General features: G+C 52.0%; 1 protein-coding gene across 4 annotated transcripts in view; it reads right to left on the reverse strand.

Annotated features, from left to right (window-relative positions):
* Positions 1-18748, reverse strand: part of MICAL2 (microtubule associated monooxygenase, calponin and LIM domain containing 2) — a 227099-nt gene that overhangs the window by 166672 nt on the left and 41679 nt on the right. For all 4 annotated transcript variants that reach the window (XM_075546057.1, XM_075546055.1, XM_075546054.1 and 1 more), the window contains one exon: positions 12858-13213. In XM_075546057.1, coding sequence (XP_075402172.1) covers positions 12858-13121 — 264 coding nt within the window. In that variant the 5' untranslated portion in view covers positions 13122-13213. The remainder of the gene's footprint in view (positions 1-12857; positions 13214-18748) is intronic.

Here is an 18748-nt window from a genome sequence, read left to right on the forward strand (position 1 = left end):
CAGGAAGAGAAGCAGGTTTTGGAAAGAAGATGGTGGGTGTGGTTTGATGTGACCAGAGGAGCATGCTAATGATGTCTTACACACACGCGCACACACGTGCCACCTACGGCTGCTGAGTCAGTTCTCCCGGTGACTCCGTGTGTTACAGAGAACTCGCCCTAGCGTTCTCTCGGTCATTGTCTTCACGAAGTGAATTGCGCGGCTTCCTGCTGCGGTGTCCTGGGGTCAGTCTGAACTGCCGATGTTTAGGCTGGTTAGGGGTGCGACCTGTGTGCCTTCTAAGGATGTCTAGGAGGCTCGGCGATGGGGTCCTGGCTCCCGAAGATGAACGAGCCAGAGAGACCACTGTGGAACAACAGCATGTTCACAGGGGAGACAGCTAAGTAGAGCTGGTACCCCCCCCAAAAAAAAGCACACCCTGCAAAGGCTCAGGAGAGCGAGAGAGACAAGTCCTTGAGGGGAAATGGAGTGTGTGTTGGGGAAAAGGAGAAAGAACCTGTCCACTTCAAAAAACCGGCCAAAAGAAGTGCGTCACAACAGCCAATAAAATCATTTCAAGAAGGAGACGGGGCAATGAACAGCCACCAGGCCCTTTAAATGCTTTATGTGCATCTTCTCACATAACCTTCATCCCAACCCTGTGAGAGAGAAGCTATGATCACAGACCAAGAAACAGGCTCAAAGAGACCAGGTCCCAGAGCTGGTAAAGCGAGGAGCAGGTATCCAAGCAGGTATCCTGCATTAAAGCCCACTCTGCACAGGCGCACCTGACAGGTGCGCTGAGGCGCTGGCTCCTGCCTACCTTCCCCCTCATGCGCTGGCCTGGCCCCACGCCTACCCTGGCTCATGTCTCTCCCCGTTGGCTCCTCTAACCGAGAGCTTTCCACCCCAGGGCCTTTTTACTTGCTGTCCGCTTGGAACCACCAGCCCTCAGCCGGCGATGTCGGCTTAGAAAGTCCCGCCCAGAGGACACTGCTGACCCCGGCCTAGAGTTGTGTCTCCTCCTCCAGTTCTACCACACAGCTTGTTTACTTCCTTCTTGGCACTGCAGGCAGCCCTGAGGGTGCAGGGGTTGCATGTTGGGGCTGCAATCTGCATGGGCGGCAGTTCAAAACCAGCAGCAGCTCTCCAGGAGAAAGACCAGACTTTCTACTCCTGTCAACAGCTAGAGTCTCAGAAACTCACAGGGAGTCACTATGAGTCAGCACTGACTTGATGGCAATAGGTTTATTTAAAAATTTTTTCCCCTATGTTCCCTTCTCACTGGATTGAAAACTCCATAAAGGTAGGGGCGTTTTTTGTCCTCATCCTTACACATCCTTACAGCATAGAGAAGCGGCACTTTACCAGTAATCCAAGAAATGCCTGTTTAATCAACTGGGTTACAAGTTGGGTTGCTTACTACAAGGTCAGCTGTTCAAACCCACCCACCACTCTATCGGAGCACTATGAGGTTTTCTGTTCCTGTATGGCATTATAAGCTTGGATAGGCACAGCAGTTCTATACAGTAGAACTCTGTCCTATAGGATTGCCAGGACTTGCGTTCAAAGGCAGGGAGTTTAGAGATTACCCTGCGATGGTATTAAGTGCTCTGGAGATCCAGGGAAATTGTTTTCTTCCGAGAATTGTTTTCTTAACTCAGAATGGCCAGTTTCACCCCAACCTGTAGCTGCAAGGCTGACCTCCCCCTGTCCTTCCTTTCCAGATAAGAGGTGCAGCACCATCTCCTCCAGGGCACAATGAGCCCGAGGCATAACACCTACCAACTTCAGACCCGAGGCAATGACTTACAGATGGTTACTTACAGATCCCAGCCTATGTGCCTCTGTTTCATCTCTTTCTTAAGATCTTAAATTCTTCTCATGAGACAGTCAGGACCTGTCATGGTCTGTGAAAAAGCTTCCCGGAACATCCCAGCTCCATAAAAGTCTTGTTCCTTGCCTCGGTCCGTGGCTGGGCCTCTCACTGGCTCCCGTGGGCTCGTCCCTTACCACCCTGGCCAGCTCCTCCCCCTGCGGCCATGCGGCAGCCTGGTGGTTCCAGGACTCAAGAGCACACTCCCCTTTCAGACCCACTGGGCCAGCTGTGGTTCCCTTTGTTCAGCATCCTCTTCCCGCCAATACCCCATGCTCCCTTGCTCACTTGTTCCAGGTCTCTGGTCCGAGGCCACCATCCCGGACTCGTCAGCACGCCCACCACCTGCACCTCGCTCACCTGCTCAGCCAGCAGACAATAAATGTTTGACCACATCAGTGAGCGAGGGGAGGAGTGGACTGCTGGGGTCAGGTTCAATGCTGTGGACATTCAGGAGGATGTTTTTCTTCTAAGAAGTCCTTAAATCATCTTGGCCAGGTTTAGCCCAACCTTAGAGAGCAAAGATTAGCTCTCTCTCTCTCTCTCTCTCTCTCTCTCTCTCTCTCTCTCTCTCTCTCTCTCTCTCTCTCTCACATACACACACGCACACGCGACATACAGTTGCTTATTGTCTCTCACTGACTAGGATGTACAAGCTAAAAGGACAAGGATCGCCTCTATTTTCCTAACTGCTCTGTTCCCCATCCCTGGAATACAGCAGACCCTGAATGTTCAGAATGATGGATACATATCAGTCACGCCAACCCTGTGGTTAGGGGCATCAATGACATTTCCCCTGGACTCGGACTGAGACACCAATCCATTTTCCTGGGTAACTTCCTTGGTTGACAGCTCTCCCCTGGTGAATGGACCCACGAGGAAAAGCTGCCAACGTCACAGTTCCCATGTGCAAGTGTTTGGCGGAAGCTTGTCCCCTTCTGTTTCTCTCTCTCATCTTAAAAGTGTTGTATGCTCAGCGAAGGCTCATGTGGTCATTCAACGATTTCAACACATGTTGTTGGGTACCATTGGTTACATTCTTCATGATGCGTGAGCTTTCTCACCGTATGGATCACGGTGACTTCCCATGGGAGCATTCTCACTGTACGGATCACGGTGACTTCCCATGGGAGCATTCTCACCGTACGGATCACGGTGACTTCCCGTGGGAGCATTCTCACCGTATGGATCACGGTGACTTCCCGTGGAAGCATTCTCACCGTACGGATCACGGTGACTTCCCGTGGGAGCATTCTCACTGTACGGATCACGGTGACTTCCCGTGGGAGCATTCTCACCGTACGGATCACGGTGACTTCCCGTGGGAGCATTCTCACCGTACGGATCACGGTGACTGCCCGTGGGAACATTTCCATCAACCTAGTCGCATGCCCGCCTCCCGGCAGCCTGACCACTGCTTGACAGTAATCGCTAACCGTTTGGTCTCATTCAAAAAGTATGTGGAAAAAGGGATTCAAAGGAGGATGGAATGTTCCACAAATGCCTTGAGGTCCCTCTCACCTAGGGGCTTTTTTTTCTTTGTGAGGAACACAGCATTTATGAGTGATGGGCATTCTGTTACTTAGCCACAAGGGCTTCTGGGTTAATTTGGGGTCATGAGGATCTCAGGGCAACCGTCTTGGGTCCTCCAGTCTCAACCAATGTAGTAAGTCTGATCTTCTTCTCTCTGTTGATGTTGTTTGTGGGGGTGTTTTGGGGGTTGCGGTGGGGGTTGGTTTGCTCTCATGACTGAGATTCCATTCTACATTCTACCAGGGCCCATCGACTGCGGCCCAATTAGCGTGGGTGGTCAGGGTCGTGGCCACCCTCTAGTTGGTCAAGTCTCCAGGAAGCAGCAGCTGTTGGTCACGCTACTGATCCTACAGGCTACTTTCTGCTTTGAGTCTTTGGGGACCCCATTCTTACCAGTTTACTACAGCCACCCTGTGGGGTGGCATCAGTGCGTCTGAATTACGGTGCTGGTGGAGAACATGGAAGGAACCACTGACTGCCAACAGAACAAACAAATCTGTCTCGGAAGAGGAACAGCCAGAGACTTCATCCTTGCTCCTGAAAGGCAAGGATGACGAGACTTCATCTCACGTGCTTTGGGCACGCTGTCAGGAGAGACCAGTCCCTGGAGAAGGACACCATGTTTGGTAAAGTAGAGGGACCGCAAAAAAAAAAAGAGGAAGGTCCTCGACAAATGGATGGACACAGTGGCTGCCATCATGGGCTCTGACATAAGAACAACTGTGAGGATGGCCCAGGACTGGGCAGTGTTTCCTTCTGTTGGACATCGGGGTCGACGGGAGTTGGAGCCAACTCGATGGCACTCTAACAGCACCGAGGCCAGTCGGCTAAACCCACAGAAGCCGAACACTTCTGTGACAGGTGAGAAGGTCGCTTCCTGAGCCAGCCGCTCAGGTAGGAAGGGCTGCATCTGCCAGACCTCCCTTCAAGGAAGGAGTCGCTGGCTTGCTGCCGAGAGTGCAACTGACAGACAGCTAGCAGCTCCTTCAGGGTCAGCCTCAGAGGTCAAAGTCACATCCCTGCTGGGACTCAGAATACAACAGGTGGTATATCAGCGACCACTTTATGTGGGGGTTATTCTCCCCAGGGCTCCCCCAACCACCTGGCCAAGGCTTCATGGGCATTCCCTCCATCCCAGTCTGAGCATTACCTCTTCCCAGTCTGGCTTCCTCACCCCAGCTCTTCCCAGGTGCTGGCTGCTAATAGACATTGTACACTTCAAGCTCCCGCTCAGCATCTGCTTTTGGCAAGTCCCCATGGGACACGCCTACTATGTATTAGACATGTTCTAGGGGCTAAGAAATCACAGGAATAGATTACAAACTGGAGCTCATGTTCAATGACGTTTCTGGGATCGTTTTTGATTCTATAATATGGAGATGCCTGTAGCCCGGGAATTCTCTTCTCCTGCCTTGGAAGGAAGATGTGATGCTGGCGCTGAACCAGCTACCTTGGGGTGACAAGGTGACACGCCTGGGGGAAAGGTCTAGAGCTGCACTAATACGGTGACCACTAGTCACACATATGATGATGGAACCCTTGAAGTCTGGCGAGTTTGGATTGAGATGTGCTGTAAGCTTCTCTCTCTCTCTCTCTCTCTCTCTCTCTCTCTCTCTCTCTCTCTCTCTCTCTCTCTCTCTCTCTCTGTGTGTGTGTGTGTCTGTCTCTCTCACACACACACACATACACGAGATTTCATAGCCGTAAGGTGAGGGTTTAAAGAAGTGAACTCTGATTTGAAGACAAGAGGTTAAATAAAACACATTAGCATGATCCTACCCTTTCTTGTAATGCTTTTTAACGTGACTTATCAAAAACGTTTAGGCTACCTATGTGACTCGTACTTCTACTGGACAGCACTGGCCCACAGACTCTCACACGATCACCACTGAATAACTACCACCTCTCTCCAAACACCGGAACAAAATAAGACAAAGATAATAATACAATACTTATTTTAGTCCTGCAGTCAGGTAGTCATTTACTTGCTGCTGAAAGCAGTCCTTGCTGATGGGGCTGGAGGGCGGGGAGAGCAGTGGGCTCTGAGCTGCTCAAGACCTGCTCTAGACCTGCTCTGGGGCGGGAGACTGAACTCAACCAGTTCCCTCCCCAGTCGAGTAGGAGGTAGACAGACTCCCTTCAAGTGGGAAAGTCTCCTAGTAGAGCCTACACCCACCTCAAAGGTACAGCGTTGGCAGGGTGGGTTTAAAAAGCTCGGTTTCCACAGAGCAGGGCAAAGGAAAGAGAGAGCTTATCTGCAGTCTGGGCGGCAGAGTGCTACGTGGCTTTGCTTCTTTTCGCCCTGCCCAACAGCACACATTTATGTAGATTCTTGTGGCCAGAGATTCCCTAAGACTTCATGCAGTCCTGGGTGGGCCAGACGCAGGAAGGGTTCCTTCTTTCTCCAGCAAAAAGGAAGCCCAGCCCTTTGGCCTCAAAAGCTGACTGGCCAACTTCCCCGTCCCCCCTGAGAGCTCAAAGAACAGGGGATGGGAGGCAGCCCCCAGGCCAAGCTGTGCTCCGGAGCACAGGGCCAGCGGCAGAAGACGCTCAGGCAGCACTAAGAAACTCCTTGTCGTCTCCACAGTGCTATCACCAGACAGAGCCGAAGGACCGTAGAGGGTTTCCAAGGCTGTAATCTGCAAGGTGGCAGCATCCCCACTGTCTTCCTGCCCGGCTGCTCCAGACCCAGTGGCCCCATTCAAGACCACCCAGCCTCAAATCCAGGATGCCCAGTCTAGCTCAAGGCTACCCTTCCAAGGGCCAAGGAAATCGAAGGAGGCAGCTTCCTGCTTCGGCCTCTCTTTTAAAGGTGCCTCTTCCTGGCCGGCCCTCTTGCTCCCTTTTGCTCCGGGAGTGCCCAGGGGAAGCAACTCCAGGGAGGAGAACTTGGCAGGGCCTGTAATCATTTAAATACAGTGCACATGCTTTGGAGTCAGACATGTGAACAATTTAAACTGAGACACACGCCTTCAGCTGTGGACAGGTAAGCGTGCACAATGAAGAGCATTTCAGCGCTGTTGAAAACGGCAATCGGGAACCACAAGGCAGTGGGGAAGGTTACAATGTAGCCAGAAGGGGGAAGACAGTAAAAAGCCGAGAAACCAATCAAAGGGCCTGAGCTCCACAGAATGATTGGAAACAATCGTCAAGGCAGTTGTGCAGGTGGGTGTGTTTCAGAGGGGAGGGTGGGGGAAGCATACAAAGTGCATAGACTTTTTTTTTCATCATAAAAAACTAAAGGGATAGCTACAGATGAGTGGTGGCACGTGCTCACAAGTCACTAGTGGGTTACTTGCTGGGCTGCCAACCGCAAGTTCAATAGTTCAAAACCACCAGCCTCTAGGAGGAAGATAGAGAGGCTTTCTACTCCTGGAAAGAGTGATAGTCTCAGAAACCCACGGAAATAGTTCTACCCTGTCCTATCGAGTCACTGTGGATCAGAACCAACTAGGTGACAGTGAGAGTGTCTTGTTTTTATAAGGACATATAGGATTCTTGCATGAGTAAGCCAGTGATTTTGGGGAAATGAAGGTGGTGAGTTATCGGGGGTGGGAGTGTGGGGGACGGCAGCTTGCTTAGGGGCGTTGAGGTTATGGTAATGGTGGTAGAATGACCTAGAAAGGACAGGAAGGATGGCTGTCAACTGAACGAGCTCAGCAAACACGTTCCTCATAGAGGCAGAGAGCTACTGTCGCTACGACAGCGGAGTCAAGAGTGATGATGGGACACACATCTGCACGGACCTGCTACAGGTGTGGGGACTCCCAGGATATGGTATGGTAGTTGCCTCTTGGGAGGGGAGCCGGGCTTCTGGGGAGAACACACTACTTTTCACAATACATATTCTGAATCCTATCTTCTTTATCTATTTTTACCATGAGCATGTCATGCATTAAAGAGATTCATAAAAGAAAACCAATTCATTTTTGTCTTTAAAAGATGGGGGGGGGACAAACCCTCATATTTAGAAATGTATTTATAAAATGAGCTGCAATGAATCTGATCAGCCACTTCCTATGAAAACAGCCAAAAAAAGAAAGTGCAGTTCATCTGGGCTTCACTCCACTGGAAACAGAGCTTCTTCCAGCCGGGCCTGCTGCACCCAGTGTCTGTGCACACGTGCATGCACACGCACGTACACGCTCCAGCCCCTAGTCTCCCTCCACGAGGCTGCGATGACAAGTGTGGTCTTGAATACAGCCCGGCTGGGAAGCTTGTCAGATGGAGAGCTGCCAGCAGAGCCCTGTCAGGTGAATGAGCCAACCCAGACTTCAGAGTGTGTGAAACTTTCTATTCATCTGGTACGGGTCACACCCCAGAGGCTGACCTGAGCTCTATTGGCTATGACCACAGCACGGTACTTGACATGCCTCTGGGGCACAGCAGAGCCGGCTTGGAGGCCCGTAGAGGTAGTGATTTCAGAGGTCTGGAATGCCAGATACGTTTATCCGGGAGGAGAGATAGCAGCCTTCCGCCCCGGCTTCACCCCGTCCCACTGCCGACTCTCCCTCCTGGCCTCCCCACTGGACCTTGTTTATGAAGCTTGGGAGCCACAGGCTAAGCGGGGTCCCACGCGTGAGCCCAGGCTGTGCCACCCGCCAGTGGAAAGCCTCTGCAGGGGCAAATGGGCAAGGGTGCTCCCCAATCAAAAGCACGGCATGTGGGGTGGCCTGACTGGACACTCTCAGAGGGCAGACATTGCCCCCTGACAGGAGGATGCCAGAGTTCTAGTCCTATAGGCTGGCCCCACTTCTGCTGGTGGCTGACGAGTTGGTGAACCCTTTCCTGAAAACGTGCTGGATGGCAGTGATGGTCCGTAATGGTGCCCTGTGATGGCAGGCAGCCCCATGGAATGATCCCGGGGTGGGGCTGCAGAGGGTTCGTGGTCATTGGGGCTCTGGCTGTGGATTTTCTCCTCCCAGGCTGTCCATCTATCTATCCACCCATACTGCTCTCCCCAGCTCTCTTCTCCTCCAGCACACGCCTGTATTCTTACTACACGAGCAATGCACTCCTCCTGGAATCTCTCTGTCCGTGCTGCCTCAACTCTCAAAGTAAATTCCTATTCAGCTGCCAAGCCCTAATTCACACCTCCTCCTCCGGGAAGCAGTCCCAGACTACCTCAGTCACGTTAGTTGCTTGCCTTCCCACACTTGGGCAGAACAGTGCACACAACTCTGTCACATCACCACTTGGGAATATCATCATCATCGTGGGGAAAGCCTTCCTGATTGCTTACTGTGTGCTCAGCAGTATTCTGAACATCTCACAAGCATCACCCTTTCCTTTAAAGTAACAGCCAGCATAAAGGGCCATGGCTAGGTGCGGATGACAGTTCCCATGCCAAACTGGGGAATGCAGGTCCTTCTGGGCTGTTAACTCCAGCAACGCAACTCAATTGGGTGTGATATTTGACTCAGGTGTTGCTCTACTGCAAAGCCAATGCCAGTCTGGAAGGACTGAATGTGACTTGATTCCTGGTTCACTCAATTCTTAGACAAACAGAGCCACACCCAGAGAGAGGATCATTAGTGCCTAACAAAACCCTGATAAGTAATCACTGCTACTAAGAAATGATGCCAAGTTAGATTAAGCAACTGACAACTGAGCCACCCTCTAAAGCAGGGGTCCTCAGACTTTTTAAACAGGGGGCCAGTTCACTGTCCCTCAGACCGTTAGAGGGCCGGACTATAGTTTTAAAAATAACTATGAACAAACCCCTATGCACACTGGATGAGTCGGCTGCTAAGCAGGACAGGCAGCAGTGGCAAAAACACCCGGCGGGCCAGATAAATGTCCTCGGGGGGCCGTAGTTTGAGGACCCCTGCTCTAGAGTCTAGAGGCCTTTGGGTCACACTCTCCGCTCCCAGCATCTCCACCAGGCCCCTCTTCTCCACGAAGGTTCTGGGGTGGTCGCCCAGACACGCATGCACATAAAGCAGAGTGTCACAGTACATTTGATTATTGTGAAGGGTCCTTGTGAGTTCATTGCTGCAGCCCAGGCCTACTCTAGATGGTGCAGAGATGGGGATCCCGAAAGCATAGATTCTGGCTGAATCCTATTTACTCAAACTCTGCCACCTACTGCCATCGAGTCTATTCCGACTCACAGTGACCTTTATAGAGTGGTTGTCGATCTTTATAGGACCAGACAGCCTCAACTTTCTTCAGAAGAGCCACTGGTGGGTTTGAACCACCGACCTTGGTTAGCAGTCCAACACTCATCCTAATGGAGAGCTTGACTGTGTGCCCGGAACCTGACACACCTGCTTGTGCATGTATGTTTTCTCATTAAGGATCAACCATGTTCTCGAGTAACTAGTACGCCAATGTAGAGCCAAATGCCATGTTTGAGCAAGGCAGGGCCAGTTCACATTTGAAGCAAGGGAGGACCCACCTCTGTGGGTCTTTTGCTTAGTTCACACTAAGAGGTACAAAACACCAGCCTGCTAGAGGTAGGCATTAGCCATTCACACACGAGTCCCCTATGGAGAGGAGCCATACCATCACCAGAGATAAGTGAGCAGTCACTATGAAGAGAGACCCTGCTGTTGATCTGCCCTCATGCCATAATGTCCTTGGGGGCCTGCTCTTCCTCCTGTTGATCATGTGATGCTTGAGATGGCTGCCATTCACAGTCATTGTTCTTCTAGCCTTGTCCCACAATAAATGGCCCAGAGGGAGGCCATTCACAATTCTTCCTCATTGAGACATTTCCCTCCCACACTGAGCTAGAAAAGGACGATGCTAGGCTTTGACTTCATGGGATCATAAAGATACAGCACAGAAGCTAGTAACCAACCTGAGGGAACAATCTGTGCTGACACGGGTCAGAGCAGCCTGGGATGGGTGGGAGGAGGGGAGTTGGGTGAGTCTGCACTTTGTTGTTGATACAAGTTAATGATTTCCCTGCTCCATTAGGATCGTTTGAGTTGGATTTCTGAAACGTGTAGCTGAACTGGCCTCACGAACGGTCACAGCTCAACACACAAAGCATCTTCAAATGCACCCTCCTCTCTTAGGGACCACAGTTGGATGTGTTCCTCCCCCTAAGAAAGGTCTAAGAACACATGGGCAAGAATCACTCGGACTCAGCATCCCTAACTAGAGATGCTTTCCTTCCCTCTGCAGCTTGGGGAGGGGCGGGGGTGGGGGTGGGGCAAGGCATGAGGGCCTGCCAACCACAGGAGGCAGGACGCTTCCTACTTCCCACAGGCCATGCTCATGAAATGGATGCTGGCCAGACAGGTGTGTCAGCCAGCTGTGGTTCTAAGAGAGACAACTGTTTGCAGGTCAACCTTCCCTTCCATCTCTGTGCTACCTGACCCCCTTGAAAGCTGCCTGCAGACCACCCAGGGGTCCCTCAACAGCCAGACGTGTGCTCTGTCTGGGGTAATGGCATTACATAACAGAGCAGGGTCTCTAGTGAACGAGTTAGCCTGCCCTTGCTCAAACACTGGAAATGTAACTTAGCTGTTAGGGGATTTGGTGTGCTGAGATTTAGTTTGTTAAAACAGACCCAGGATTTAACAGCCCCCTTTAAGCCTATTAATGATTCAAGGTCAGGGTCTATTGCAAAACCTGTTAATTATTCAAAGATACTCTAATTCCGGAAAGGGTGGGGGTCTAACAGCCCCTGAAGTAATAAAGATATCAATTGAAGGTCTGATCATCCCTTGGGGAAATATCAACTATTCCCTCTGAACCTTGCTCCCTTTTGTCCCATTGCTTGACAGCCCTCTGATCATTGTAACACCTGCTCATTACCTCCTGGGACTATTGCTAACCCTGCTTCTTGTCACATAGTTTAAGGTACATAACTTGCTTGAGTTTGACTGAGTTAGGAAGCAGTTTGGAGGCAGCACACCCAGCTGTTTCCTTCTGTCAATGCCTGCAGAAATAAACTTAGAATGGTTGACTCCATCTCGCCTCTGTTTTTCGCTGTAACAGTGACAGGCTCTCCCGGAGCCCTTGGCGGCCGGCAACAATCTGACTTCGATGGGGCCCAGAAATCTTACAAGGACGCCACCAAATGCAATTACTGAGAAGCGGGATCCTCGGAAGTCTATGAGCCTCTCCTTCCTCCAGCTCTGAAGAGCTGCCCAGTGGTCTCTGAACAACAAAGCCAAAACAACTAAGAAGGGGAGCGTGGGGCAGAGCGGTCCTCACGTGCCCCGCTCTTTTCCTCTCACATGCCACCTCCTCAGCCAAGGCCGCAGCTCGGCAGGCTATATGCAGGTAGTGCCCAGGTGGCAGGTGTGCACTGGCTAAAGTGGTTGGTCTGCTCCAGCCCCATGGGATGCCCCTCCCATGGCCCGTACAGTTGGCACACCCCAGGCTTGGAGGAGCTTGGCAGTGGTCTCCCCAGGGTAATGGAAAGCAGCTGTATCCCATGGGGGACTCAACTACTCCTCATCACCACAACAAATCCACAACAGTCCCGATTGCCAAGGAGAGGCAGGCCTCTTGTCCTGGGATTGGAATTCCACGGGCTCCGCCAGAGCGACCTCCTGTGAAGTCTAAATGCAGCACACTCGATTTTAACCTAAACACACAGCCTGGACTCCCGCCAAGGCTGACATCCCCCAAGGGTCCCAGAGCCTTGACTTCTAGCTGACCAATCAGCGGTGGGCATGTCAGAGACCGAGAGGTGGGAGACAGTGGGCAGCCCTGCGCTCACTAATGCTGTCTATGGCTAAACGCCTGGGGGGACGTCCTCCGCTGGGGCAACGTTAACTGCCACTGTCATCCTGGGCAGAGAAGTGTATCCTGGGTACCGGGAGGGGAGATTGCAAAGGTGAGAGGGAGGGGAAAGCAGGAAAGACCTACTTATCAGCCATTTCATTAAAAGCCAGGAGAATCTTTCTAAAAGCTTTGCTCCCGGAGGAACACTACTCCCTAATTATGCCTCTCCATGGAATTCCGGGCTTACGCTCTGGAACCAGACGGATCAACATTACTTTGTCGTTGTGTGACCTCTCAGCGTTCTCATCTCTAAGACAGCACAAAGGTACTGGCACCGCTGTCTAATGAGGTGATGGACACACAAGGAGCACCTGGGTGCTGGGCACTGTGAGGACACGCACATGTACAATACAATGAATGGTGGCCACTAGAAGCATCACCGGTAGTTAGAATAGGAGCGGGAGTGGGATGACGCCCAGCTTTTACCTGACACGCCCCCCCCCCCCCCCCCGCTCTACCTGGCATGTGGAGAGCAGCTGGGGCCATCGCAACACGGTGGAAACTTCCAGCCAGGAGAGGATGTGCATGTACAAACCGAGGAAGCAAACTCTCCTGGATGTTGAATTCAGTCAAGCAAAACATGACAACATGCACTCCCTCCCACCCACGTCTCTGAAGAGACTCAGGACGGCGGCATGGCAACAGGTTCCTGACACCCAAACAAGTCAGCCCGCACCCCTGGATGGGTAAGAAATCTCTGTGGGGAGGAGTTCCCCTTTACCTTAGTGTTTGTGCATGACTTCCCTCGCTTATATTCTTTGTGGGACCCACGCTTGTCCAATTTGTGCCACAGGGCTTTGGCCTTCCAGCTGGTCACCTTGGACTTGAGTTTGGAATAGAAGTTCCTGTGGTCCAGAGGATCGAGGTCCAGGTATCTCGTGAGGATGTTGAAGGCCTGGAGGGTACCTTTGCATGTGGTGGCCTGGACAAAGTTCTGAAAAATCTGCCCAGCCTGGGTCTGCTTCTCGTCTCCATTTTCTGCCATGTCTCCGGAGCCCCCGTGCGGAGCAGTGGTCTGGAGAGAGGAGAGGAGAACTTGGCAGCGGTGGTGGTGGAGCACGTGGGGAAATGTCAGCCCTAGGAAGGTAGATGGAGACAGAAGTGAGTTTCATGGGCAAAAAAAGTAGGCTGCTGAGAGGTAAAAAGTAAAATCTTTGCAGAAACGAAATCACCAAGCGCCTCTAGGAAACACCCGGCTGCACCTTCTAACTTGGCAACCATTCTTGCCGGCAACCCCTGTCTCCCCCACAGCCCACTCTTCCCTCCAGCTGAAGAGAACCACAGGCTGTCCAGCAGAGGCCCACATGACTTGCCATCTTGGGATAAGCAGATGGTTCTGGAAATAGTAGCTTATAAAAGCACTAACAAAAACACGCTCCAGATTTAGCACCATTGAAAACCTATCATTCTTGGTGTTGCAAAGTGGTTGACAAATACTAATGTGACCCAGCCACGTTTCCTGAGACTGCGGCAAAAGGAAACCCAAATCAGAGTCCCCTGTGGGTTTCACCACCGTCAGCTATCTTTCCAAGTCTGAAGGTTAATTCCCCTAGAAAGACGCCAAATGGCAACTCCTCCAGTTCCTGGTTGTCTTCTGGCAGCACACCGGCTGCCTCAGTTGGTGGATCGAACAGACAGACACACACAAGGACGGGCACACACACCCATGTACACACGCCTCGCCTTTCAAACTGGCAGCAATTTGCAATAAGTGTCTAGGCAGACGGAAGGAAATGGAATGAGTGTTCATTCACATCACAAAAATAGTTTGTCTGGGTTTGGGCATGGTCCTCTTTCTCTCTCTGCCCTACTCTAACCTCAGGCATTTCTTAGGAAAGGCATTTAAGTTTCAAAGCAACAAAAATAAATGAGAACTGATTTTCCAGAGCACCAGCTAGTTTTCTAGAATCCAAATGAGTGCAGCAGCATGGAGGAGCTGGGCTGCCCTGGCTGTCCAGGGTCTTCACCTAGGATGGAGGAGCTGGGCTGCCCTGGCTGTCCAGGGTCTTCACCTAGGATGGAGGAGCTGGGCTGCCCTGGCTGTCCAGGGTCTTCACCTAGGATGGAGGAGCTGGGCTGCCCTGGCTGTCCAGGGTCTTCACATAGGGTGGAGGAGCTGGGCTGCCCTGGCTGTCCAGGGTCTTCACATAGGGTGGAGGAGCTGGGCTGCCCTGGCTGTCCAGGGGTTTTCACCTAGGACGGCATGGCCGAGAAAGCCCAGCAAGAGGGGGTTGGCAGATGCACTGAGCCCGAGGCCCTCTGGTGACTTGGCTGGCTGGTCAGACTGAAAAGCAAAGAAAGGTGTTTATCTTCTCCCTTAATCCCTTACTCATTCATCCAGTGACAATTACAGAGTCCGTGGCACCATCCATGCAGACTGTTACCACACGGGGCTGCTAAATGAGAGGTTAGAAGTTCAAAGCCACCCAGAGATGCCTTGGAAGACAGATCTGGTGATCAACCTCTGCAAACTGGAGCCATTGAAAATACTAGGACTCCTTCCTACTCAATGTTACCGATATGCATATATTCCCGTGCCAAGATCCCAGCACCAGGCTGAGTTCTGGGGATGGAGAGATGACCAACTCAGGGCCAGGCCCAGTCTCAAGAGAATGCCAGGCAAGAAAGAGATGTTGCCAGACCAGACAAGTGCTTTGAGGCCAGGAACGCAGAGCCCCGGAGTCCCGAGCAAGAACTGTTTGACGGGACCCAGAGGAGGCCAGAAGCTACTCTCTTAAGAACACGGGGATTTTACTAGGAGACTGACCCACAAGCAAACATATTGCCGCCAAGTCGATTCCAAGTTGTAGGAACCTGGTAGGACAGATGGCACTGTGCCATCAGGCTTCCCGGGCTGCCTGTCATCCTGTGGAGCACAGGCCCATCTTTCTCCTGCAGAGTAGCTGGTGGGCTTGAACTGCTGGCCTTTCCATTGGCAGCCGAGTGCTCAACCACTGCATCATCAAGGCTCCTTAAGAGAAGACTGGGGGTGAGGAGTAGGGGTGGGAGAAGGGGTGTTGCATGTTCCAGGGAAGAAAGCACCATTCAGATAGGAGTCTGGGAAGAGCCATTGCCCTGAAGGGGTGACAGCATGCTCAGTGTGTCAGACCTGATGACAAAGTGGGGAGGCGGGGAGGAGGGGCAGGTGTGTGTGTCCAGGGCAGAAGGCAGCGGCAGATCTATGCTATGTCAATGTGGGGCGCTGGCTTCCCCATGGGTTGAGCAGAGCAGGAAAGGACCACTGAGAACAGGATATGGCCAATGGTGGACGGCGGGTGGAGAGCTGGGGGTGAGTCCTCAGCTCAGGACCGCCCAGACTGCACTACAGAAAGTCATGGAGCAAGCGGGGGACTCGTGTTTCTCTTTGGGGAATAAAAGTACTCTCAGAGGAAAGCAAATGCCTTCAGGGTACCACCCACAGGAGCAGTCTGCTGGGGGGCAGACAAGTGCTCCAGGTACCAGCCAGCCAGACACTAGAGGAGCCTCAGGGCCGCACCAACAGTACCCACAGGACCCTCATGCCCACCTTCCCTTGAGCCCCCAATATGCGTGGCCTCCCTGCGGGAGAGCTGTGTACATTCCTTCCTCTAGACCCAGCTGAGGTCCACACCCCAGCCAGGCCTCAGTCGGCCATGACACCATACCTGGCCATTCTGGTCCACGAAGCCCCATAAGCTTAGAGAACGCCTCTGCTTGGCCTGGTTGGATGCTCACTAAGCCTCCTTTTATGTGCACAGTGCTCCCTTGGGCAGCCCTCATTCAAACACTGCCAGCGACAGCACTGTAGCTCTCCCCACTGCCCACCAGGCCACCTGGGAAACACCACCCAGAAAGTCCTGCAGGGCATCCAACCATTCTCCGTCTCATCCATCGTGCGGACCGCTATGCTGCCCGGCACCGAACAGAGTGGGCAGCCGCCAGCAACAAGCACACGACTCATGGAATTTGCTCTCCTGTGGAGTCTTGGGGTGTCACAGACAGTGAAAGGCGCTTGGCTGTTAACAGAAATGCTGGCGGGCCAAGTCTACCTGGAGGTGCCTCCAAAGAAAGGCCTGGAAACTCACTTCCAAAAAACTGAAAGCCTGGGCTTGTCACCAATTAGGATGGAGCCAGTTTGGTTGAGGGTTGATGCCCGGCAGTCCTTTCTGTGGAGGGGCTGGCCGTCCCGAAGCTTTGGAGTTCTTCTAGCCTGAGGTCAAAGCTCAGAGTGCCCCCCTCGCTGCCCAAACAAGCTACTTCGCACATGCCACTTACGCTCTGAACCTCAGTTTCTTTTCTTTTTGCCAAAGACTGATGCTAATCCCTGACCTTGCAGGGCTGCTGTGAAGGCGGGGAGCCAGGAATGATGGAGACACCAGGCACAGCCATGCACACTGCATCTGTCAGCATATGGGGCAGGTTTGTGTCTAGGAAAGGCACCCGTTTAGGGGGGAGAAGGGGGAAACACCCAAACTTTGATAAATCAATTCCCCGGACTGCCAATTCCTCCCTGTTTAAAACAGTGAAACCATTTATATACATGAAGCCCGATGACTCACAGAGAATGATTTAACAAGCTGGAAGAACCTGTCTCCTTCCGGCCCAAGTTGTCTTCCCTCCTCCCCAAGAGAAAAATGAACAACTTAATCTTAGGGGTCCCCCACCCACCCCCTCCGCCCCCCCCCACACACACACCCCTGTGCAGAAAGAGCCAAAGGCAGTGCCGAGGGAGTGAGTGGAGGTGGGAGTTCCAGGAACTAGTCCTTATCTAGAGCGAGATAAGGGAGGTGGAGGGAGATGGTTTGAAGGGGGGAGATCAACGCAGCCTTGGACACCCACCCCGCAGCCCGTACCAGGCTCAGGCTCAGGCTGGCCGGCCCAGATCTCAGCTCATGGGCTACAACCTTTAAAATCAACTTTCTCTTTTAAAGCAAAGACCTTAAGAGTTATCGTAATACCCACAGTCAGTCGGTCTCCTTTCAGAAAAATGTCAGAATATTTAGAATTCTGAAACCAACCCCTGCCCCTTGAGGGAGGGGATCAACAGACTGCCACAGCTTCTCGGAGGCAGAGCAAGCATGGGTGTGGATCTAGTCTGACAAAAAAGGTGCCAGTGATGTGACTCTGGGAAAATTACCTCACCTACCGCAGCCTTGATTTTCTCTTCTGTAAAATGGGACAATAATACCCATTTCAAAGGGCGGTGAGTTATCAATGGGCTCGTGTGTGTGCTAGGTTTAAGAATAGCGATGACTGTACAACTCTCGTTAATGGGACTGAACTATGGAATTGTAGGAGGCGTGAACTAGATGCCAATAAAACTGTTAAAGAAAGGGTGGGGGGAGGCAGTGTCTACATGATGTGGAGCCCAGGTGGCTGGCACAGCAGTGATGGCAGCGCTCAGCTGCTCCTCCAACTTCTCCGCTGCTCCGCAGGAGAAAGGCGTGGCAGTCTGCTTCCATAAGGATTCACCAAAAGAGCAAACCACAACCAATGCCATGGAGTCCGTGCTGACTCATAGCGACCCTCCATGGGTTTCTGAGGCTGTAACTGTTTACAAGAGAAGGAAGCCCAGTCTGGTGGTGGTTTTGAACTGCCGACCAGGCAGCTCACAGCCCAAGGCAGCACCACAACACCACCAGGGCTCCCCCATAAAGACTACAGTCCTGGGAGACTGATGGGGAAGTTCTACTCCGTCATGTTCGGTGGCTAGACATCAGAGAGTTGCTGTCAATTAGGTGGGCGGGAATGAGTGTTTGGACCACCCTCACTCACTATGATGCAAAAGCCCAAACCACAAGAAAAGGACAAGGGACCTTAACTCACAGGCGGGGTGCCTTCTTGCCAGCCTCCCAGATGAAGGAGTTCCATGCACTTTAAAAAGCAGAGAACTCAAAAAACAAAACAAAACAAAAAAACCTCATTGGCTGGGTACCTGAATCATAGTGACCCGGGAGAACAGTGTCAAACTGTCCCTGTGGGGTTCTGGGGAGGTAAACTTTTATACCCAGCTACACCAGCAGGGCTCTCAATCACAGGAGTCTTTCAATTCAGGAGATCTGGGGACTGACCCACGGCCTCGCTGTGTAACCTGGGCCCTGTCACTTACCTTCTGAGGTTCAGTGTTCCCATAAGTGGGGACATGGCAGGTGCTCATCCAGGCACTATAACAACAGGCTGAAACGTGGAAGGAAAGTACCAGGCCAGCACTGAGAAGGACTCAGGGAGCTGGAGCGGCTGGCGGTCTTTTCTCCTGGAGAACCAGGCTCACGACCTTCGTGAGTGGTCTTTTCCCTCCTCCCAAAGGGGAACATCGTGTTTTGTGTTGTTTTTCAACCAGAGGATCCTAAGGAACAAAGCTTTTCTTTCTTTTTTTTTAAATGTATAATATGTTGGTATGACTGTAGCTTTTCTTTGTTTTTGTTTTTTAAATCATTTTATTGGGGTTTCATACAACTCATCACAATCCATACAGACATCAATTGTGTAAAGCACATTTGTACACTCATTACCCTCATCATTCTCAAAACACCCACCCTCCACATAAGCCCCAGGCATCAGCTCCTCATTTCCCCCTTCCCTCCCTGCTCCCCCTCCCTCATGAGCCCTTGATAATTTATAAATTATTATCTT

This window comes from Tenrec ecaudatus, chromosome 4 (assembly GCF_050624435.1).
Source record: "Tenrec ecaudatus isolate mTenEca1 chromosome 4, mTenEca1.hap1, whole genome shotgun sequence".
Lineage (NCBI taxonomy): Eukaryota > Metazoa > Chordata > Mammalia > Afrosoricida > Tenrecidae > Tenrec > Tenrec ecaudatus.